This window comes from Megascapheus bottae, chromosome 2 (genome assembly GCF_031878675.1).
Source record: "Megascapheus bottae isolate mThoBot1 chromosome 2, mThoBot2.hap1, whole genome shotgun sequence".
Taxonomy (NCBI): Eukaryota; Metazoa; Chordata; class Mammalia; order Rodentia; family Geomyidae; genus Megascapheus; species Megascapheus bottae.
The window spans coordinates 26,883,085-26,904,941 of NC_143510.1; the positions used below are offsets into that span (position 1 = coordinate 26,883,085).

Genomic DNA, 21,857 nt, shown 5'->3' on the forward strand with positions numbered 1-21,857 from the left:
CAAGGCTACCACTCTACCCCCAGGCTTGGGCACTGTCCCTAAGCTCTTTAGCTCAAGACTAACACCTTACCCCTTGAACCTCAGACCCACTTCCTGTTTTCTGGTAGTTAATTGGAGATAAGAGTCTCTTGGACATTAGTGTTAGTGCCTGGGACATTAGTGCCCAGGCTGGCTTTGAACCGTGATCCTAGTGGTAGAGTACTTGCCTAGTGGCCTAATGGTAGAGTGCTTGCCTAGCATACAGGAAGCCCTGGGTATGACATACACAGAAAAAGCCAGAAGTGGTATTATGGCTCAAGTGATTGAGTGTTATCCTTGATAAAGCCCAAAGACAGTGCTCAAGCCCAGAGTTCAAGCCCCAGGATTAGCAAAAAATTAATTAATTAATTAATATACCAAGAATGGAAAAGAACAATGTCTCAGAGATATTAGCCAAATAATGTCAGAAAAATAAAAGGTATATGGAATTGAAAGGACAGTATCTATTACAAATGATATAAAACTGCATAAAAATGTCCTCAGAGTGCTAGGATATAGCTCCATGGCAAAGGGCTCTCCTAGTAAGAGCAATGTCCTAGGTTCAATCCCTAGAACCAAATGTAGAAATGACAAAGAATAAAAATAAAAATCCACGGGGCATGGTGGTTCACACCTGAAATCCTAGCTACTCAGGAGGCTAGAATCTCAGGAAAACGGTTCAAAGCCAGCCTGGACACTAAGGACACTAAAAAGTCCGTGAGATTCTTATCTCCAACTAATCAACAGAAAACTGGAAGTGGCCCTGAGGCTCAAAGGGTAAGGTTACGGTAGCCTTGAGCTGAAGAGCTCAGGGACCAACGCCCAGGCCCAGAGTTCAAGATCCCCAACCAACAACAACAAAAAAAAAATCACAAAATCAGTGTTACACTTGTGGGATACAGAAAAATTGGGTAAAATGGAAAAGGGCTATATGTTAAACTAAAGTTATATCATCCAATATTCCTAATCTCTACCAGAAATACATTTAATATTTTCAAGATAGTTAAGAGAAATAAGAATAAAATAAAGAAAACAAAATTGAAATTCATTAAAACTTGGGAAATATATATTTGAAATAAAAATCTCACTTAACTATAAAAGAGAGAGAAAGAAAGAAAAAAGATAACTAGACAACAAGTTATAAAATCATTCTCAGAAGACCTTACCTATCAATATTATCTTAAATGCAAATGGGTTAAAATTTCTAACTAAAGGGAAGAACACTACAGAAGTATTAAGCAAATAAAAACAAAAACCTAAGGCCCAACTAAACATTGTCTATAAAAATATTTATTTTAGGACGGGAGTTTGGCCTAGTGGTAGAGTGCTTGCCTAGCATGCACGAAGACCCAGGTTCGATTCCTCAGTACCACATACATAGAAAAAAGCCAGAAATGGTGCTGAGGCTCAAGTGGTAGAGCTCTAGCCTTGAGAAAAAGAACCCAAGGACTGTGCTCAGGCCCTGAGTCCAAGCCCAGGACTGGCAAAAAAAAAATATATATATATGTTTGTTTTAGTCAGGCACTAGTGGTTCACACCTGTAATCCTAGCTACTCAGGAGGCTGAGATCTGAGGATCACAGTTGAAAGTCAGCCAGGGCACAAAAGTCCGTAAGACTCTTATCTCCAATTAACTACTAGAAAACCAGAAGTGGCACTGTGGTTCGAATGGCAGAGCAATAGTTTTGAGCTGAAGAGCTCAGGGACAGCACCCAGGCCCAGAGTTCAAGCCCCATGACAGACAAAAAAAAATTGTTTTACCTCTAAGGACACATATAGACTGAATGTATAAGATAAAATAAGGTTTTTCTATGTAAATAGAATTCAAAATAAAGCAGGAAAAACTATCAAAAAATACACAGTAAATCTAAAGTAGCATTCATACCTAGAACAGTAAGATCCTAATTTTTTATGAAAAATATTAATTTAAAAGTACAATTATGGGCCAGGGGTTGGGCTCAGTGGTAGAATGCTTGCCTAAAGTGCACCAAGACCCGGGTTCAGTTCCTCAGTACCACATACATTGAAAAAGCCAGAAATGATGCTGTAGCTCAAGTGGTAGCGCATTAGCCTTGAGAAAGCCCAAGGACAGGGCTCAGGCCCCAAGCTCAAGCTCTAGGACTGGCAAATAAATAAATAAATAAGGGGCCAGGAGTTTGTCCTAGTGGTAGAGTGCTTGCCTAGCATGCACAAAGAGCAGAGTTCGATTCCTCAGTACCACATACAAAGAAGAAAAAAAAAAGGCTAGTTCCCAGGCACAATGGCCCACACGTGTACCCTAGCTGCTCAGGAGGCTGAGATCTGAGGATCAAGGTTTAAAGCCACCCTGGGCACCAAAAGGACTTGAAACTCTTATCTCCAATTAACCTCTAGAAAACGGGAAGTGGGCCCTTGAGCTGAAAAGCTCAGGGACAATGCCCAAGCCCAGGGCAGGACGGTAGCCTTGAGATGAAATGCTCAGGGACAGCACCCAGGCTGAATTCAAGCCCCATGACCCCCCTCCAAAAAATAAAAAAACCTACAAGTGGTACTGTGACTCAAGTGATAGAGCTCTAGCGTTGAGAAAGCCCAAGGACAGTGCTCAGGCCCTGAGTTCAAGGCCCAGGACTGGTAAAAAAAAAAAATAATAATAATAAAATAAATAAATAAAATTATTACTTACATCTGTGTAGTCATCAAAACTATGATTTTCTGACTGAAAAGTTTTTAACAACTTCACTGCAGTCCCATCCAAGAGCCAATTATATTTTTTAACTGAAAATTAATATTTTAATTAAAAATTTTAATAGCATTGAATAAGATGCATTTTGCATTATCATACAATAAGAGTAGCTTACCCAAGTATATATTTTTTTCCAGTCCTGGACTTGAGCTCAGGGCCTGAGCATTGTCCTTGGTCTTTCTCAAGGCTAGAGCTCTACCACTTGAGCCCCAGTACCACTTCTGGCTTTTTTTTTATATATATATATGTGGAACTGGGGCATTGAATCCGGGTCTTCATGCATGCTAGTCAAGCACTCTACCACTAAGTCAAACTTCCAACCCTCAAGTATATTTTTATGTTGCTATTTTTTAGACTTTGAACTCAGGGCCGCATGCCCTTGCCTGGTTTATGTTTCAACCTGTACCACTTGAGCTATGCCTCCAGTTCCTCAAATATTTTATTAATAGAGCATAAATATACATATATTACTACATTTAAAGTAACAGGCAAACAAAAAAGGATTTAGTTAAGTAAAATATCTTTTAGAATAAAAGCAATATAGAATTTGATGCTTTTAAGCTGACTTAAAGAAACAGATAATGTTACATAATAGAAAATTTTTAACTAATAGACTGTCAAACAACAATCATCTGTCCTGATCATAAGGACACCTTGCTCCCATTAACATTCATTCATCCTTTGGACTACTCAGCAAAATGTGATTCCTTAGGTTTGATCCCTAACTACCAAAAGTCACATTTATTCCCACTTTGACTCTTCTTGCTCCTTCATAACAGCCCCAGACCAAATATCTGAGCAAATTCTAGCTATAAGTCATAAAAGATACATAATATGAAATATTTAATATATACCATATGCCTGATAGTGTCCTTTTGCACCTTCTAGGTTATCATGTACTGCTTTCTTCAGTGTCTTAAGTGCCCAATTTAATACATGTTCAGGAAGTTCTGTATCGAGAGTTACAGGTGTTTGAGTTCCTGATAGCCAAGAGGATACTGTTTGGACATGCTATCACAAAAATAAAAACACATGTAATAAATAAGTAACTGCAACCAATCGATATGGAGATCTTAAATTATATTTTAACATTCTCCTTAGATTTTCAGGATCCAAAAAAGGTTACTCAATGCAAATTATTAGTTCGAAAGTGAGTTGTTTGTAGTCCAATATAAAAACTTTAACTGATTTAGTTTTCTTTCACTCAAAAAATACTATTAATATTGGGCAGGGTGCTAGTGGTTCATGCCCATAATCCTAGCTACTCAAGAGGTTGAGCTCTGAGGATCACAATTCAAAGCTAGCCCAGGCAGAAAAGTCCATGAGACACTTTCTCCAATTAACCACCAGAAAACAGGAAGTAGTGCTGTGGCCCAAGGGGTAGAGGGCTAGTCTTGAGCTGAAGAGCCCAGGGACAGTACTCAGGCCAGAGTTCAAGTCCTACAACCGACCAAAAAAAAAACAAAACAGAAGCTCACAAATCTGTAGTTAGAGGGGATATGCACAAATAATTAGTTCATAAATATAAGAAAAGATCAAAGAAGAAAATATCACCTTCAAATGGAAGACATTTACAAAAAGAAACCACACTCTAGTTTTAAATATTTGAGGAAAGGAAAGAAAATCAAAGAGATAACATACAAATGCTATAGTGGTATTCAACTCAAATAAATTTAAATTCTATAATAGAGCCATTTAAAGAACATGGTGGGAAGAGCTGTGGTAATACCTGAAGAGTGTCAGCTATTCGCTCTACCAATCCCAAAACAACATCTTCTAAATCTTGAAAAGAAGGATAAAATTCCATTTTTTCTTCTTCAAATGTCAATTCCATCTTAAATATTGGCAGCCGTTCTTGATCTTTTGGGTCAAATAGTTTTACAAATTCTTCTACACTTCTCCGTAAGAAATCCTTTAGCTATATGATATCATAAAATTACTATTATTTTGGAAAGTACAAATTTAGGAAACTAAAACCAATGAATTAATGTACATAATTAAGCCATTTTATCAAATCATCTACAGTAGTCCTGAAATTCTCATCATTAAGCATAGTATAATCTTTTTTATTTGCCATCTCTGGGACTTGAACTCAGGGCCTGAGCACTGTCCTTGGACTTTTCTCACAGCTAGAGCTCTATCACTTTAGCCACAGCACCACTTCCAGCTTTTTCTATTTATATGGTACCAAGGAATCGAACCTGGTTCATGCTAGGCAAGCACTCTATCACTAGGCCAAACTTCCAGCCCCAGCACAGTAGAATCTTAATGAATGGAATCTAAAGCAATAAATACAACAATATACACAAATCACAACTTTTATAGAGACTATCAACAACCTAAAAACAACAATCCAGAATTTTCCATGTTCTTTAATAAGTCTTCTCCTGGCACATAAAACATTTCAGAGAGACAGCAATATGAAAACTGGAGATAAAGAAGGCCTGACAACTGCAGGTGAGATTTTAGCAGGCACACAGAGTGTGTGTACTAAAGCTAGTTCCTATTATCACAAGAGCCAATGGTGTTAGGAGCTGCTAAACCTGAGCAACTTGAAACCCATAATGATGACACTGTTTATAAAGCAGAATTCACCAAACATTAGAATCCTGTGTGTCTTTTCCTTTGGAGCTGTATTTCTAGAAGACCACCTGGTAAAAGTGAAGCCACTAGAACTTAGAAAGATGCATGATGTTTCTAAGGATTTAAAAATGTATTCTTGGGCCGGGAGTTTGGCATAGTGGTAGAGGGCCTGCCTAACATGCACAAAGACCTGGGTTCGATTCCTCAGTATCACATACATAGAAAAAAAAGCTGGAAATGGTGCTATGGCTCAAGTGGTAGAGCTCTAGCCTTGAGAAAGCCCAAGGATAGTGCTCAGGCCCTGAGTTCAAGCCCCATGATTGGTTAAAAAAAATGTATTCTTACACAAAAATTAACTACCAGAGATTTAGGCCAGCCAACAAATGTGGATCTGTATGATCTCTAAAATGATCATTTCTTTACTTCTTACTACACAACCATATACTCGGTTTTTTTGTTGTTTTTTTTTTTCTTTTTGGCCAGTCTTGGACCTTGAGCTCAGGGCCTGAGCACTGTCCTTGGACTTTCTCAAGACTAGAACTTTATCACTTGAGCCACCACTTCTGGCTTTTTTCTTTGTATGTAGTATCGAGGAATTGAATCCAGGTCTTCGTGCATGGTAGGCAAGCACTCTACACCACTCGGGCAAACTCCCGGCCCACAACCATATACTCTTAAAAGATGGAAAGAAAATCATGTGTACTGGTTACAATATTACAGGTAGATAATAAACAAACTTATTATCTAGTTAAAGATATAAGGCACCATTCATGGAATCTTTAGAGATCTTTACCAAATTTAATTCAAAACTAAATTTCTAAAATTATATCATACAATAGTAAAATTTTGAGGAGCTTATATACAATTGCACAGATTAATATTCTGCATTAACTATCATTGAAAGATAATACCATTTTTTGTGCTTAGTTTTTTGTTTTTTGGTTGTTTTTGCCAGTTCTGGGGCTTGAACAAGGGTCTGGGCACCATCCTCAGACACTTTTTGCTCAAGGCTAGTGCTCTGCCACTTGAACCACATTGCTACTTCAGCTTTTTCTGTGTATGTGGTACCGAGAAATCGAACTCAGGGCTTTGTGCATGCTAGGCAACCACTAGGCTACACTTCTGGCCCCTCCTTTAGCTTTTTTTACTCAAGATTAACACTGTACTACTTGAGCCAAAGTCCTACTCCTTGCTCTTCAATAATTGTAAATAAGATTTTCACAGACTTTCCTGTCTGGGTTAGCTTCAAATCAAGATTCTCAGATCTCCGCCTCCAGAATAGCTAGGATTATAGGTGTGAGCCACTAACTCCTGGCAATCAATAACACTTTTTTTCCCAGTCCTGGGGCTTGAACTCAGAGCCTGAGCTCTGTTTTTGGGCTTTCTCAAGGATAGAGCTTTACCACTTGAATCATAGCACACTTCTGGCTTTTTCTATGTATGTGATACCAAGGAATCGAACCCAGGTCTTTGTGCATGCAAGGTAAGCACTCTATCACTAGGCCAAATCCTGGCCCCCCAATCAATAACATTTTGAACCTACATTTTACAGAGAACAAAATGACAACCAATCTAGGATGTGAAAACTTCAGAAATAAATTTACCCTGACAATAAGATACAATAAAAAAATAAATTTACTAGAGTAGTGCTTTTCTTAACATACATTCATACTATTAACACATATTTTTAAGCTTCCCTCTTTTTTTTTTTTTTTTTTGCCAGTCCTGGGCTTCAGCTAAGGGCGTGAGCATTGTCCTTGGGCTTTCTCAAAGTCAGAGCTCTACCACTTGAGCCACAGTACCATTTCTGGCTTTTTTCTATGTATGTGGTAATGAGGAATCGAACCTGGGCCTTCGTGCATGCTATGCAAAAATTCTACCGCTAGGCCAAACTCCCGACCCCAAGCTTTCCTATTTCTTTATTGTTTGTTGGTTCATTCATTCATTGGTGATGGGAATCGAATCCAAACCTCATGTATATTAGTCAAGAGCTCTACAACTAAGCTATATCTCCAATCCCATTCTTATTCAAAAACTCTTTGGCTAAATCTTTTTAAATAAAAACTGTAATTAAACATATTTAATTTTATTTCAAAATAAGTAATTAGCACTGTGTTTAACAGGATTTTATTTAAAATAGTTAATTTTAACAATACTAAAATTTAATATAGGTAATATATTTACCTGATTTGACATAAGTGTAGAAACACAGTTATAAAAGGACTCCAATTTATCAGGCTTAATTCCTTCCAGTGCGTCCTTCTTGATAAAGAGATTTATAACATTTGGATACCATGTGTTCATTATCTTCTCTTCTGCCTTTATAGTTTCAATTGATAGGTCACTTTTTAGTGTATCACAATCAATTGGGCCTCTACCTCTATTTATTGGAAAAATAAAAATAAATAACAAGTTATAGAATTAAATAAATGATAGGATTTCAGAGGTTTTGCTTTGTTTCATTTTGTTTGGGTAGTGCTGGCAATTGAACCCAGACCACAACATATGTAAAGCTCACTTTAATAACGTTATTGAAATAAAAAAAATCTTGCATCAAAAAATATAAATAAACATTTTGAACATTTGTGAATTCCTTCTTTTTTTTTTTTTTTTTGCCAGTCCTGGGCTTGGGCTCAGGGCTTGAGCACTGTCCTTGGACTTTCTCAAGGCTAGAGCTCTTCCCCTTGAGCCTCACCACCACTTCCGGCTTTTTTCTACGTACATGGTACCGAGGAATCGAACCTGGGTCCTCATGCATGCTAGGCAAGCACTTTAACCACTAGGCCAAACTCCCAGCCCGTGAATTCCTTCTTAGAAGGGAGTTTGGCCTAGTGGTAGAGTGCTTTGCCTAGCATGCACAAAGACCCAGGTTCGATTCTTCAGTATCACATACATAGAAAAAGCTGGAAGTGGTGCTGTGGTTCAAGTGGTAGAGCTCTAGCCTTGAGAAAGCCCAAGGATAGTGCTCAGGCCCTGAGTTCATGCCCCAGGACTGACAAAAAAAAAAAAAAAAAAAAAGTAAAAATAATACAGACAGGAGCCAGGAATATGGCCTAGTGGTAGAGTGCTTGCAAGCATGCATGAAGCCCTGGACTTGATTTCTTGGTACCACACAAAAAGAAAAAGCCGGAAGTGGTGCTGCGGCTCAAGAGTAGAGTGCTAGCTTTGAGAAAGCCCAAGAACAGTGCTCAGGCTCTGAGTTCAAGCGTGAGGACTGGCAAGGAAAAAATAAAATTATATAGACAAAAACAAATGTTACAGAAATATTCAAGCTTTAAATGCTATTCAATAAATACAAATTTTTACCTAATTCCTGTGAAGTCCAGCAAAACTGTATTAGCAAATGTTTCATGACCAAGGTCCAGTAATATTTTCATAGTTGGATGAATAATGTGTAAATTAGCTAATATTTGATTTCTTGCATGTACATAGCTAGAATGCCATGGTTTGGAATAATCTAGTCCTCTGCAAAAGAAAAACATGATTAAATAATATATATTACATTTTAAGAAATATTTCTTTTTTTTTTGTAATTAGTAAAAGGGTTACATGATATTTGCCAGATAGAAGGTGCATTAATTCACATACATTGATACCCTTTCACTTGGTACCCATTTCCCTCCCCCCCCATGAAATATTTCTTATGGTTAGGATAAACACATCAAAAAAAATTTTTTTTTTTTTTGCCAGTCCTGGGCTTGAGCTCAGGGCCTGAGCACTGTCTTTGGACTTTCTTTCTCAAGGCTAGAGCTCTACCACTTGAGCCTCAGCACTACTTCCGGCTTTTTTCTATATGTGGTACCGAGGAATCAAACCCGGGTCTTCATGCATGCTAGGCAAGCACTTTAACCACCAGGCCAAACTCCTGGCCCCCACATCAAAATTTTGAAAGTGCATTATCTCCAAAGAAAAGAAAGATAGTCTATGGTTAACAGATTCCTAGGCCAATGTGAGTGTTCTTCTATTCTCTGGCTTAGTTACCAAAGACAGAGAGGTTAAGCGTACAGTATTTGGAATTAGGGAAAAATAATAGAAAAATCTGTCTGACATACACCAAAGTTTACTCAAGGTCAACCTGGATATTCATTCATAAAGGCTCTCCAGGTTATGTAGGCAAAACCTGATAAGTAATAGTGAACAGGACACCTTTGGATTCTTTACAGTATGTCAAAATATTTTTGCATTTCATAATTTTATACTTGAATATAAGGCATATGGAAACCTACATAAAATACTGCTTTCAAAATAATTTACTCACACAGGGGATTCAGGTAAGGGGCCTCCTTCGTCTTCAAGCCAGTCAATTGATGGTCTCACAAGAACACTTCGAACTAAAATAGACATTTGTAATATAATTAATTTTTTGGAATTCCTTTCCAAGACCTATTTATATCCAAGTCTAACTTTTGATATTGGATATTATAAATTGTTGTGCATTAAAATGAATATAAGGAAAAAAGATATTACTTGAAACAAAGTAAAGCACTTAGCACTACCTTTGCCTTACTTCTGAAGTAAATTTAAACAGAAAAGTACTTTATTATCCACTTCTTTTACATTCTATCTACTCAAGATCACTGGTATGATCTCTTAAAATTTCTTTTTCTTTTTGCTTTTTTTTTGTCAGTTGGGGCTTGAACTCTGGGCCTGGAAACTGTCCCTGAGCTCTCCAGCTCAAGGCTCTACAACTTGAACCACATCGCCACTTCCTTAAAATTTATTTTTTAATACATTTTTAAACTTTCCATAGTAGTTACCAGATGCTATGGGAAAGGAAGTTGGGGAGATGGGTTGTTAAGTAGATAAGAAGAAGCAAGGTCAGCAGAACTAAGTAAACTATAGTGAAAAACAATGACCTTTTTTTGTAGTAGTAGTAGTGGGGTTTGAAATCAAAGACCTACATGCTCAGTCTTTTTTTTTCTTTCTTTTTTATTCCAGAAAAAAGTCTCACACTTTCCTATGTAAGCCTCTAACTATAATCCTCCTACCTCACTTCTGAAGTCACAATCCTCCTTTCTCTACCTCTGGAATGGTTATGAATACAATAGTGAGCCACTATACTTGGCTTTGTATTGCACTATGAATACTTACTTCTAACAGAGAAAATTTAAATGTTACCAACAAAAAAGAAAAAAATTATAGCTAAGCAGAGAACCTGTGGCTCGTGCCTGCACTTAGCTACATGGGAGGCTAAGAAAAACCACAGTTAAAATCATAGTTTGAGGCCAGCGTGAGAAGAAAAAGCTCATGAGACCCTTTCTCAAAAGAAAGTTAGACACTTAGACACATATCTATTATTCACTTATCACACATCTATTATTCTAGCTACAAAATAAATGGATTGCAGACTAGGTAGCTACCTAGGCAGGAAGTGAAAGCCTCTCAAAAAATAACCACCACACAAAATAACTGTAGGCTTGACTCAATAGTAGAACCTGTCTGACAAGCTCAAGACCTTGACACAAAACCCTAATACCAACACACACACACACACACACACACACACACACACACACACACACAAAGATGATCCATAAGATCTGGTAAATAACTTAATTTAGCTATTACAAAATGTATACACATTTCAAAACAGGTTGTTCATGATAAATGTATATATATATTTATATATATTTCAATTAAAAAAGAAAGAAAAAATCGCCAGGCACAGTGGCTCACACCTATAATCCTAGCAATTCAGGAGGCTGAGATTTTGAGCATCGAGGTTCAAAGCCAGCCCAGGCACTAAAGATGGTAACTCTTCTCTCCAATTAACTACCAGAAAACTGGAAGTGGTGTTCAAGGGGTAGGGTGGTAGCCTTGAGCTGAAAAGCTCAGGAACAATGCCCAGGCCCAGAGTTCAAGTTCTCTGATCAACAACAAATAAATAAACAAAAAACTCCACAGTCCAGGACTTTGATCTAATGGTAGAGTACTTGCGTAGCATGCATAAAGACCTAGGTTTGATTCCTCAGTTCCACATACTACAGAAAAGCCAGAAGTGGTGTTGTGGCTCAAGTGGTAAAGTGCTAGCCTTGAGAAAAAAGCCCAAGGCCAGTGCCCAGGCCCTGAGTCTAAGCCCCAGGATTAGCAAAAAAGAAAAGAAATAGAAAAACTCCAATAAAAATTGTAAAGGTTAAATTTCTAATAAAACTTCCAAAAATACTAACATTTCCCAAAAATCCTGTAAATAAGATAGCTAAAACCATAAAGACAAAGCAAAAAATAAATCAAGCAGTCACAACAGGCAAAAAAAATTACCAAGCACTTAAATTACATCACAGTTTCAGAATAAAAATTAAGTACAAATAATATCTAGGAAATGTATACATAGGGTTTGTTCTTTTTTCCCCAGTATTGGGGCCTTACACGTACTAGGCAAGTGTTCTACTACTTAAGCAATACCTCTAGCACTTTTTACTTTATTTTTCAGATAGTCTCTCAAAGTCCTCCTACTTATACTCCCTAGCTAGCTAAGATTTCATACATGTGTCACCATGCTTGATCCCATGAGCTTTAACTATATAGTGTTCATTCTGTTTAGAAGCAAAAGTAAAAGTATCAAATGCTACTTACCCAAATATCTCTTCATGCTTTTTTCAAAATCATTTGATACCTCATTTTTGAGGCTTTCAATCAGTTCTTCTCTTTCTTTCCCTTCTTTTAAATGTTCAGGTACCAGCATTAACATGTGGTCCAGCCATTCTTGCTGAATAGGTACTATAGGACTACTTTCTACACACTCTTTCATATAAATATAGTTGAACTGAGAAGATAATACAAAAGTTAAATAATCTGTGTGATATATTTCAGTGTAACTCCTAAGACAGTATTTCTTTATAATAAAAAATGTTCTATAAAAGCATGTTTTCAGGATTAAAAATTTTTTAGCCAAAACTATGCCTTAAAAAGTAAACATTTTGGGCTGGGAGTTTGGCCTAGTGGTAGAGTGCTTGCCTAGCATGCACAAAGGCCCGGGTTCGATTCCTCAGTACCACATACATACAAAAAAGCTGGAATGGTGCTGAAGCTCAAGTGGTAGAGCTCTAGCCTTGAGAAAGTCCAAGGACAGTGCTCAGGCCCTGAGCTCAAGCCCAGGACTGGAAAAAAAAAGTAGACATTTTATCCTTTATTTATGATGAGTTCTTGAAAAATTAATATTCTTAATTATAGACTTCATTTTCTCCAGACAAAAGCAATCCTTTGTCTAAGTTATTACTCTTTTGTTGAACAAATGCTCATTAATTTAATAAGCAGTTAAACGTTGTTCTGACTGCTGAGTATATAGTATGAAATAAAGCCCATGTTGTGACAATTATACTAAGATACAAGAATGGGATAATTGATACAAGAGATATAATTTGATACAAGAGTGTGTATAATTCACCAATTCTTCCATAAGAATGAAAAGTTTGGCTGAGTGCGGTGGCTCATGCCTATAATCTTAAGTTACTCAGGAAGCTGAGATCTGAGGATTGTGGTTCAAAGCCAGCCCTCAGCACTAAAGTCTGTAAGACTCCTATCTCCAATTAATTACCAGAAAACCAGCAGTGGAGCTCTGGCTCAAGGGGTAGCCTTGAAAGCTCAGGGACAATGCCCAGGCCCAGAGTTCAAGCCCCATGACTGACAAAAAAGAAAGGAAGGTAGGAAGAGAGAGAGAGAGAGAGAGAAAGAGAGAGAGAGAGAGAGAGAGAGAGAGAGAGAGAGAGAGAGAGAGAGAGAGAGGAAGATCTGACAAAAATGGCAAATGAAAAAACAAATACCTCATCTTAGTAATATTTCAATATCATGAAAGTTTCAGTTTATCCACAAATTAACACAATTTCTATTAAAAATCTACAAATAAGCCAGGAGTTTGGCCTAGTGGTAGAGTGCTTGCACAAAGAACCGGGTTCAATTCCTCAGTACAAAATACATAGAAAAGTCCAGAAGTGATGTTGTGGCTCAAGTGGTAGAGCTCTAGTCTTGAGAAATTCCAAGGATAATGCTTAGGCCGATCAGGTTCAAGCCAGGACTGGTTAAAAAAAAAAATCCTACAAATACCTACATGTTATAATACTAGATAACTTGATAGTAAAGTTGTGGTGGAAAAAAATAAAAATGCAAGAATAGGTAGAAAACCTTGAGGAAAAATATACAATGGGACTTACCTTAAGAAACACTGCAAAATACTACAAAGCCTATATAATTACAATGCAGTGCATGAATAGACAGGCCAGTAAACAATCATCAAGTCAAGCTGTGTGGTGGTAGCTCATACCTGTAATTCTAGTTACTCAAGAGGCTGAGATCTGGAGAATTGCAATTCAAAGCTAGCATAAGCACAAAAGTTCTCAAGACTACAACTCCAATATAACAAGAAAAAAAGCAGGTCTGGGGGACATTATTCAAGTAGTGGAGCACCAGCCAAACAAGCAAGCCAAGCAAACTGCAGGTCCTGAGTTCAAATCCATTTCCTATCTAAAAATAGGTTGTGCCTGGAGCCGGGAGTTTGGCCTAGTGGTAGAGTGCTTGCCTAGCATGCACGAGACCCAGGTTTGATTCCTTGGTACCACATACTTAGAAAAAGCCAGAAGTGGTGCTGAGGCTCAAGTGGTAGAGTTCTAGCCTTGAAAAAAATCCAAGGACAGTCTTCAGGCCCTGAGCTCAAACTTAGGACTGGCAGAAAAAAAAAAAAAAGAACTGAGGACCCAGATATTAACCCACAGACCTATGGCCACCTAATCTTTGATAAGGGAGCCAAAAAAATAGAATAGAAGAAAAACAGTGGTGCTGGCAGAACTGGTTAAGCACCTGCAGAAAACTAAAGTTGGATCCTTTTTTGTCACCCTACACTAGGATTAACTCCAAATGGATCAAAGAACTGGAGGTAAAAGCCTACAAACTGAAAACTTTACAAGAAGGAATACACTAGGTCTCCTTGGCACAGGTCGAAACTTTCTTAATAAGGACCCAGAAACACAACAAATCAGAGAAAGTCTGGATAAGTGGGACTGCCTTAAACTGAAGAGCTTCTGTATGGCAAAGGATATAACTAGCAAATTAACTAGAAAGCCTACAGAGTGGGAGAAGATCTTCACTAACCATACAACAGACAAAGGCCTCATATCTAAAATATATCTATAGTTCAAAAAAAACTGAATCACTCCAAAACTAATCTCCAAAGAAACAACCATCCCATTAAAAGATGAACCAAAGACTTAAAGAGTCTTCTCTGAAGAAGAAATAAGAATGGTCTATAGACATATGAAGAAATGTTCGATATCTCTGGCCATAAAAGAAATGCAAATCAAAACAACTCTAAGATTCCACCTCACTCCAGTTAGAATGGCCAGGATCAAGAAATCTAATAACAACAAATGCTGGAGGGGATGTGGCCAGGAGGGATCACTACTACACTCTTGTGGGAGTGCAAATTCATTCAACCACTGTGGAAAGCAGTATGGCAGTTCCTCAAAAGACTAAACAGAGAGCTCCCCTATGATCCAGCAATTTCACTACTTGGCATTTACCCAAACGTCCAGAAACAAGGACATACTAAATCAACTAGCACAATGATGTTCATTGCAGCATTATTTACCATAGCAAAGATATGGAACTAACCCAGATGCTCCTCAGTTGATGAGTGGATCAACAAGATGTGGTATTTATGCACAATGGAATTATATGCTGCTGTCAGAAAAATGATATCGCCCCATTTGTAAGGAAAGGGAAAGACTTAGAAAAAATCATATTAAGTGAAGTAAGGCAGACCCAAAGGAACACAGGTTCAATGGTTTCCCTCATTTGTCATTCAGTAGAAACCTAGGACTCTCCTAGCAGAGATTTACAATAGAACAAAACCTGGATACATAAAGCCATAAAGTATGGTGCTAAATGAAAGGACCTCCAGGATATTGAAACAAAAGGCATATAATGAGTGATTGTTGTCCTTAATGTACTATGTTATCTCTCATCTCTTTGCTGTCCCTTGGTTATCTCATATTGTTACAGTATCTCACCTTGTTATCTGATATATCGTATATATATATGCTTATTTGGTTATTTGCAATAGGATAGGGAAGGAGGGACAACAAGATGAGGGGCAGGGATGAGAGAAGGGAAAAGGGGACCAAGACATGAGAAAGGATATCAATATTTGTGAAGTAATGCACCTTCTATCTGGTGAATATAATGTAACCCTTCTATTAATTACAATAAAAAATATATGGAAAAAATTTTCAAAAACAATGTAGTTGTTAAAAACCATTTTGTTCTCTATGACATGCTTGTTCTCTGAGATAAAGAAAACAAAAATGAGCCGGGCATGGTGGCTCTCGCCTGTAATGCTAGCTACTCAGGAGGCTGAGATCTGAGGATCCTGGTTCAATGCCAGCCAGTGCACTAAAGTCCATGAGACTCTTATCTCCAATTAACCACCAGAAAAACGGAAGTGGTATGGTGGAAGAAGTAGAGTGATAGCCTTGAGCTGAAGAGCTCAAGAACTGCCCAGGTCCAGAGTTCAAGCCCCACGGCTGACAAAAAAAAAAAAATCAAAATGGTCTGAATTTCTTTCTCTCCTAGGATGGCACTCAGAAACTGCTTTGTAATTATTACTTTATCTTAATAGCCAAAAAATTGAACTTACTCCTTTTTTTTTAAGTTCACTGGTCATCTGTCAAAACAAAAACAAAATGACAATTAAACCAGGGAAACTAAATTTTAAAACTACATACATAGTTTTAAATATATCAGCTTTTTTTTTTTCCAATCCTGGGGCTTTGACTCAGGGCTTGAACACTATCCTACAAGGCTAGGGCTCTACCGCTTGAGCCACAACATCACTTCTGGCTTTTATTGTGTATGTGGTATCAAGGAATGGAACCTAGGTCTTAGTGCATGGGAGGCAAGCACGCTATCACCATGCTCTCCGCCTTAAACAAATCAGTTTTTAAAACTTAGCTATACTAAGACTGACTTACTTAAGAATTAAAATGGTAGGCCAGGAGTTTGGCCTAGTGGTACTGTGCTTGCCTAGCATGCAGGAAGACCCAGGTTCAATTGAACATACACATACACAGAAAAAGCTGGAAATGATGCTGTGGCTCAAGTGGCTCAAGTGGTAGAGCCCTAGCCTTGAGAAAGCCCAAGGATAGTGTTCATGCCCTGAGTTCAAGCACTAGGACTGGCAAAAAAAAAGAATTAAAATGGTATAAGAAAAAATTTTTAAAGAAAAACTATAACTTACAGTTGGAGGGTAATCAGGTTCTGGTTCTGGAGGTACTCTTTTATCTAGAGTTCTGGCTAGATTTGATTTTGCTCCATCAATTCTGAAATTTATAGTTAGAACAATGCATGACTCTTGAAAATAGAATTGGTATTAATTATTAAAACATTGTAAGTTGAATATTTTCAACAATATTAAAAGGATGTTTAAGAGCTGTTAATCTGACTGAATCTATGAAAAATAAACCAGAGTAGCAATTATTGATAAGGCCTTAATTTTAAAATTATTCAGGTATTATATAAAGGAATGAGTCTAAAAAAAATAAAACCTTTTTGAGAGTACTGAGGTTCAAACTCAGGGCCATATTCCCTCACTTAGATTTTTCACTCAAGGCTGGAACTTTACTACTTAGGCCATACTTCCATTTCTGGCTTATAGTGGTGAATTGGTGGTAAGAGTCTCACTGATTTTTCTGCTTGGGCTGGTCTCAAAAGGTTTTCTTCAGATCTCAGCCTTCTGAGTAGCTAGGATTACAAGTGTGAGCCACCAACACCTAGCCAAAATCAAACTTTTAATTCTGATATAGAGTACATCATTTCTGTTCTCACCTATCAGAGAATACTTCCTTTTCCCTCTAAAGCACCTCTTCCACTATCCATACTTTTTATCCTCATTTACATTATATGCACTTACCATCATTTCATAAATGTTATATATTCATGCTCAGTCTCCAATGCCTCTAACAGTAACCATGCATAGTAGTAATTGCTCAATAAGGGTTTGCCTTTCAAACCGCTTATGGATTTTAATCATACCTAAAATGTCATTTCCTCTTTGAACCGTATTATTATATTGAATAACCCACTCAATCTGTCGACAAATATTCATTGAATGCCTATATTACCATAAGTTACCATAACAGCTATTACAATATAACAGCTACAAATCTATAGAAAGTAAGAAACTTAATAAGAGGATAAAAACTGTCATATGATCACACCAGTGGTTTGGGGAAAAAGAAGGCCACATTAACATTTAAACATTTGCAAAAGAGCTGTAAATGAAAGAGGATTTTTACAGAAATGTGTTTTTTTCCTAGAATCTAAAAAAAATGACCCTGAATAACAGGAAAGCAAAGGAAAGGAAGAGACATAGAGAAAGAGAGGAAACAAAGGTATCAAATCCCTCCAAAACTGATCAGATGATATGGAGAGAAATGTAGGAAACTAGTTTGGAAAAAATGCAGTTAATGGCCTCAAATAGCAAGTTTTTTCTTCAAAAGGCAGTGGGGAATCACTAAGAGTTTTAAGCATGTAAACATGCTCAGGAAGATCTCCTTAATAGTTGATAAAACATATCGATAAGATATGATCAAAGAAAAATATATACAAGGGAAAGGAAAGAGATCAGAAAGAAGATTGGAGATTGTCAAATGTGATGGCCATGATGGAAGAAGCTGCAAGAGACTAGGACACTGAAGATAATTGAAGTTACCAGGGGTGGGGAGTTCAGCTTAGTGGTAGAATGCTTGCCTAGCATGCATGAAGCCCTGGGTTTGATTCATTAGTACCACATAAGCAGGAAAAAGCCAAAAGTGGCACTGTGACTCAAGTAGTAGGGTGCTACCTTTGAGCAAAAGAAGCTCAAGGACAGTGCTCAGGCCCTAAGTTCAAGACCCAGGACTGGCATTAAAAAAAAGAGGAGGAGGAAAACATGGAGGAGGAGGAGGAGGAAGAGGAGGGGGAGGAGGAGGGGGAGAAGAAGGGGGAGGAGGAGGGGGAAGAGGAGGAGGAGGTGGTGGTGGTGGTGATGATGATGATGATATGGGAACCCAGAGAAAGCCAAAGCTTTGTGGGCATTCTAGAAAATCAAATGTATATGCCAATTGAAAAAGGAAGGAAGGAAGGAAGGAAGGAAGGAAGGAAGGAAGGAAGGAAGGAAGGAAGGAAGGAAGGAAGGAAGGAAGGAGATACAGGCCAGACTTCTAGTATATCTCAACTTCTTGGTGATCTGACTCCCAGGCTATGGATGAAACTTTATGAGCCTATAAATGCAAATCATTTCAACTAAATTCCAAGCAAGAATTATTTATTAACAGGCTACTTACAACAACTTATTCATTTTCTTCTGCTGTTCCGTGGATCTTTTGTAGTTTAGTAACTTACTTTGCTTTGGTGTGTCAACACCAACATTTTCTGAGGGATGGGCAATGGGGGGTAACTTCAAGTTCAGAGCCTCCTTCTCTGCTGCAATAGCAGCTTGCCTTGGGTCTGGGTCTGGGTCTGGGTCTGACATCTTGGTTCCCTAGAAATTAAAACAACTTTCAGGTAGAAAAAATATCCAGCCATTATCACAAAGGATGCCACAATATATTCATAATATACCTTACAAATCAATACCAAAAATAAAATTCTACATAATTTTTTAGATCTTCCTCCTGAGTACAGTATAGTAGAGCTAAAGAATAGTGGTTGAGAGCCTAGAGCGTGGCCTAGTGGTAGAGTGCTTGCCTAGCATACACAAAGTCCTGGGTTCAATTCCTTGGTACACAGAAAAAGCCAGAAGAGATACGGTGGCTCAAGTAGTATAGCACCACCCTTGAGAAAGCTCAAGAACAGTCCCTAGGCCTTGAGTTCAAGCCCCAGGGCTGGCAAAACAACAACAACAAAGAATGGTGGTTAAGATGAGTGGGCAGGGGGTGGGGGGAGGGAAATAGGGACAAAAACATATCAATGTGTGTGATGTTCCTTCTATCTGGCAAATATAACTGTAGCCCCTCTATTAATTACAATTAAAAAAGAAAAAAAGATGAGGGACAGAATGTCTTAGTAGAGCTCTGCCACCCACTAGCTATGAAGAAATGAATCCACACATTTTCCCTTTAGAAACTGAAATTTAGAAATTGAATTCTGTGCTCTCAATCTCTCTTAGCTCTAATCTCCTCAATTTGAATGTTCCCTAGATGCAAACTTTAATAACAACATCCCCCCCCCAAAAAAAAGTCTAGTTAAGAATTCTCACCAGAAGCCGAGCATGGTGGCTCACACCTGAAATCCTAGCTACTCAGAAGGCTGAGATCTGAGGATTGGTTCAAAGCCAGCCCTGGCACAACCATGAGATTCTTCTCTCCAATTAATCACTAGAAAACAGGGAAGTGGGGTTGTGGCTCTAGAGGTAGGGCGGTAGCCTTGAGCTGAAGAGCTCAGTCACAGCACCCAGGGCCCATGATCCAAAAAAAAAAAAAAAAAAGTCTTTTCCCCCAAAAGTTTGACCTTTAATTTTATTAATATTTTAACACTAATATTATATCTACTTTCCAAAAAATTGACCAGGCAAAAATAATCACACTTTAATGTATTGAAAACATAGCTAAATAATTTAACTGTGGGACAGACAATTTTCACAAATTCCCACAGGTTTTGGAGACTTCTGCCTTGAAAGAATATTGTTGCTGGCACCTGAATCTTGATGAACTGCCCTAGAAAGGAAGTGAGAAATGCAGAGATCCAGTACCTCCCTGGTGGTTTCCTCTGGGCTCCACCGACGAGAGTGGTTTGCAAAGAGGTCTTTTCTGAAAAAAGGAAGTCAGTAACACGGGATGAAACCCCGAGAACTGCACCGGTTCCCGCAGAGAAACCGGTAGACGGTTCCTGCGAAGAACCGGTAGAAGCAAGGTCAACAACGGTGTCTCTATGGAAACAGTAATGGCAGCTGCCAGGAGGACTAGGTGAAGAAAGGTTGCCTAGATGGATGGTCTTTGCTGAACTGGAACAGGTTAGGATTGTTTATCACAACAATCTTCACTCAGGTAAACAGAGCATGAGGGAATGAGATTTCTTTTTCAAGTTAACTGCTTTACTTTTGAAGGGATTCAGGAAATCCGGTTCTTCAAAATGAGGGAAAGTGCAAGACTGGGAATTTAGATCCACTGGAAAATAATTTTACATAAATACACCCACAAGTGACCCCCATAGTAACTTCCTGAAAATATTTTAAGTAATCCCCTTTTTCTTTCTTTCTCTTTCTCTTTTTCTGTCTCCCTCCATCCCTCCCTCCCTTCCTTCTCTCCTTCCTTCCTTTCTTTTGTTCTGGTCTTGGAGCTTGAAGTTTAAGCCTGGGTTCCTTTTGCTCAAGGATAGCACTCTACTACTTGCACCACTTCTGGGTTTTTTTTGTTGTTGTTGTTTTGTTTTTTTCTGTGATTAATTAGAGATGAGTTTCATGGACTTTCTTGCTCAGACTGGTTTCGAATTGAAATCCAAGATCTCAGCCTTCTTGAGTAGCTAGATTACAGGGGTGAGCTGCTGGCACACAATTTTTCTTTGTGTGTGTGGGGGGGGTATAAATTTAAAGAATTGTATTAGCAACAAATACCACAATCCAATTCTAAAATTGCAGCTTATAAAATTTCATATGAACAGTATTATGTAATCATTTGCATCTGCCTTCTTTCACTTGATAATCTGAAGTTCATCTATGCATAGTATGTAACACAAGTTCATTCTTTGTATTGCTAAATAGTATTCCATTGTATACCCACACATAATGGCATACATACATATAATATATTCGATTTATCCATTTGCCTGTTGATGGATATATGGATTGCTACCAGTTAGGGACTATTATTAATAGTACTTCTATGAAGATCTGTTCCCAAGTTTCTGGATGAGCATTTTCATTCCTGGAGCAAAGTCTAAAATAGGATCTTACTGGATTGAACAGGAAGTCTGTGATTAACCTTTTTAGGAACGGGCAGGTTGTTTTCCAATGTGACCTATTGATTTTATATTCCCACCAATAATGGATGAAGATTCTAGTTTGTCCATATCTTTGCTAACCCTGGTAAGTACTTAACTGTGGCTTTAATTTATATTTCCCTAATGTCTAATATTGTTGACTACCTTTCATAAGCTTATCAGGCAGTGATATACTTGGGTTTTTTTTTGGGGGGGGACATGGTGCTGGATGAAAAATCTAGGGTTTCATACATGTTAGAAATGTTGTACCACTGAGCTATATCCCTAGCCCACTTTGTAATTTTTTTTTAATACAATGTCTATTCGAACCTTTTGTCCACTTTCAACTTGGAGTGTTTGTTGCAGGGAAATGGGTGGTCCTAGAACAAATCATGTTAAGTGAGGCAACCTAAGCTCAGAGAAACAAATGGTGTATGTTTTCTCTCATATGCAGAAGATAGATCTAAAACACTCAGAGACATGAGAAATTATCTAAGGCTCCAGGCATTCACACACAGTGAAACCAAAGGAGGATACTCTTAGGAGAGGAACACGAAGACACGACATCTACATACATCTGATTCTACAAAATG

The 21,857-nt window shown here is 37.9% G+C and overlaps 1 protein-coding gene across 2 annotated transcripts in view; it reads right to left on the bottom strand.

Moving 5' to 3' along the window:
- The window catches only part of Dnah12 (dynein axonemal heavy chain 12), a 160,908-nt gene extending 142,085 nt beyond the window's left edge, over nucleotides 1–18,823 (bottom strand). Inside the window, exons 1-10 of one of the 2 annotated variants that reach the window (XM_090322530.1) lie at nucleotides 18,633–18,823; nucleotides 16,547–16,628; nucleotides 15,947–15,973; nucleotides 11,896–12,085; nucleotides 9,581–9,653; nucleotides 8,629–8,787; nucleotides 7,507–7,702; nucleotides 4,469–4,657; nucleotides 3,594–3,750; nucleotides 2,680–2,771 (exon numbers count right to left, since the gene is read on the bottom strand). In XM_090322530.1, coding sequence (XP_090178656.1) covers nucleotides 2,680–2,771; nucleotides 3,594–3,750; nucleotides 4,469–4,657; nucleotides 7,507–7,702; nucleotides 8,629–8,787; nucleotides 9,581–9,653; nucleotides 11,896–12,085; nucleotides 15,947–15,973; nucleotides 16,547–16,628; nucleotides 18,633–18,820 — 1,353 coding nt within the window. In that variant the 5' untranslated portion in view covers nucleotides 18,821–18,823. The remainder of the gene's footprint in view (nucleotides 1–2,679; nucleotides 2,772–3,593; nucleotides 3,751–4,468; nucleotides 4,658–7,506; nucleotides 7,703–8,628; nucleotides 8,788–9,580; nucleotides 9,654–11,895; nucleotides 12,086–15,946; nucleotides 15,974–16,546; nucleotides 16,629–18,632) is intronic. The other variant, XM_090322537.1, reaches the window with a different exon arrangement.
- Between the last annotated feature and the right edge of the window lie 3,034 nt (nucleotides 18,824–21,857).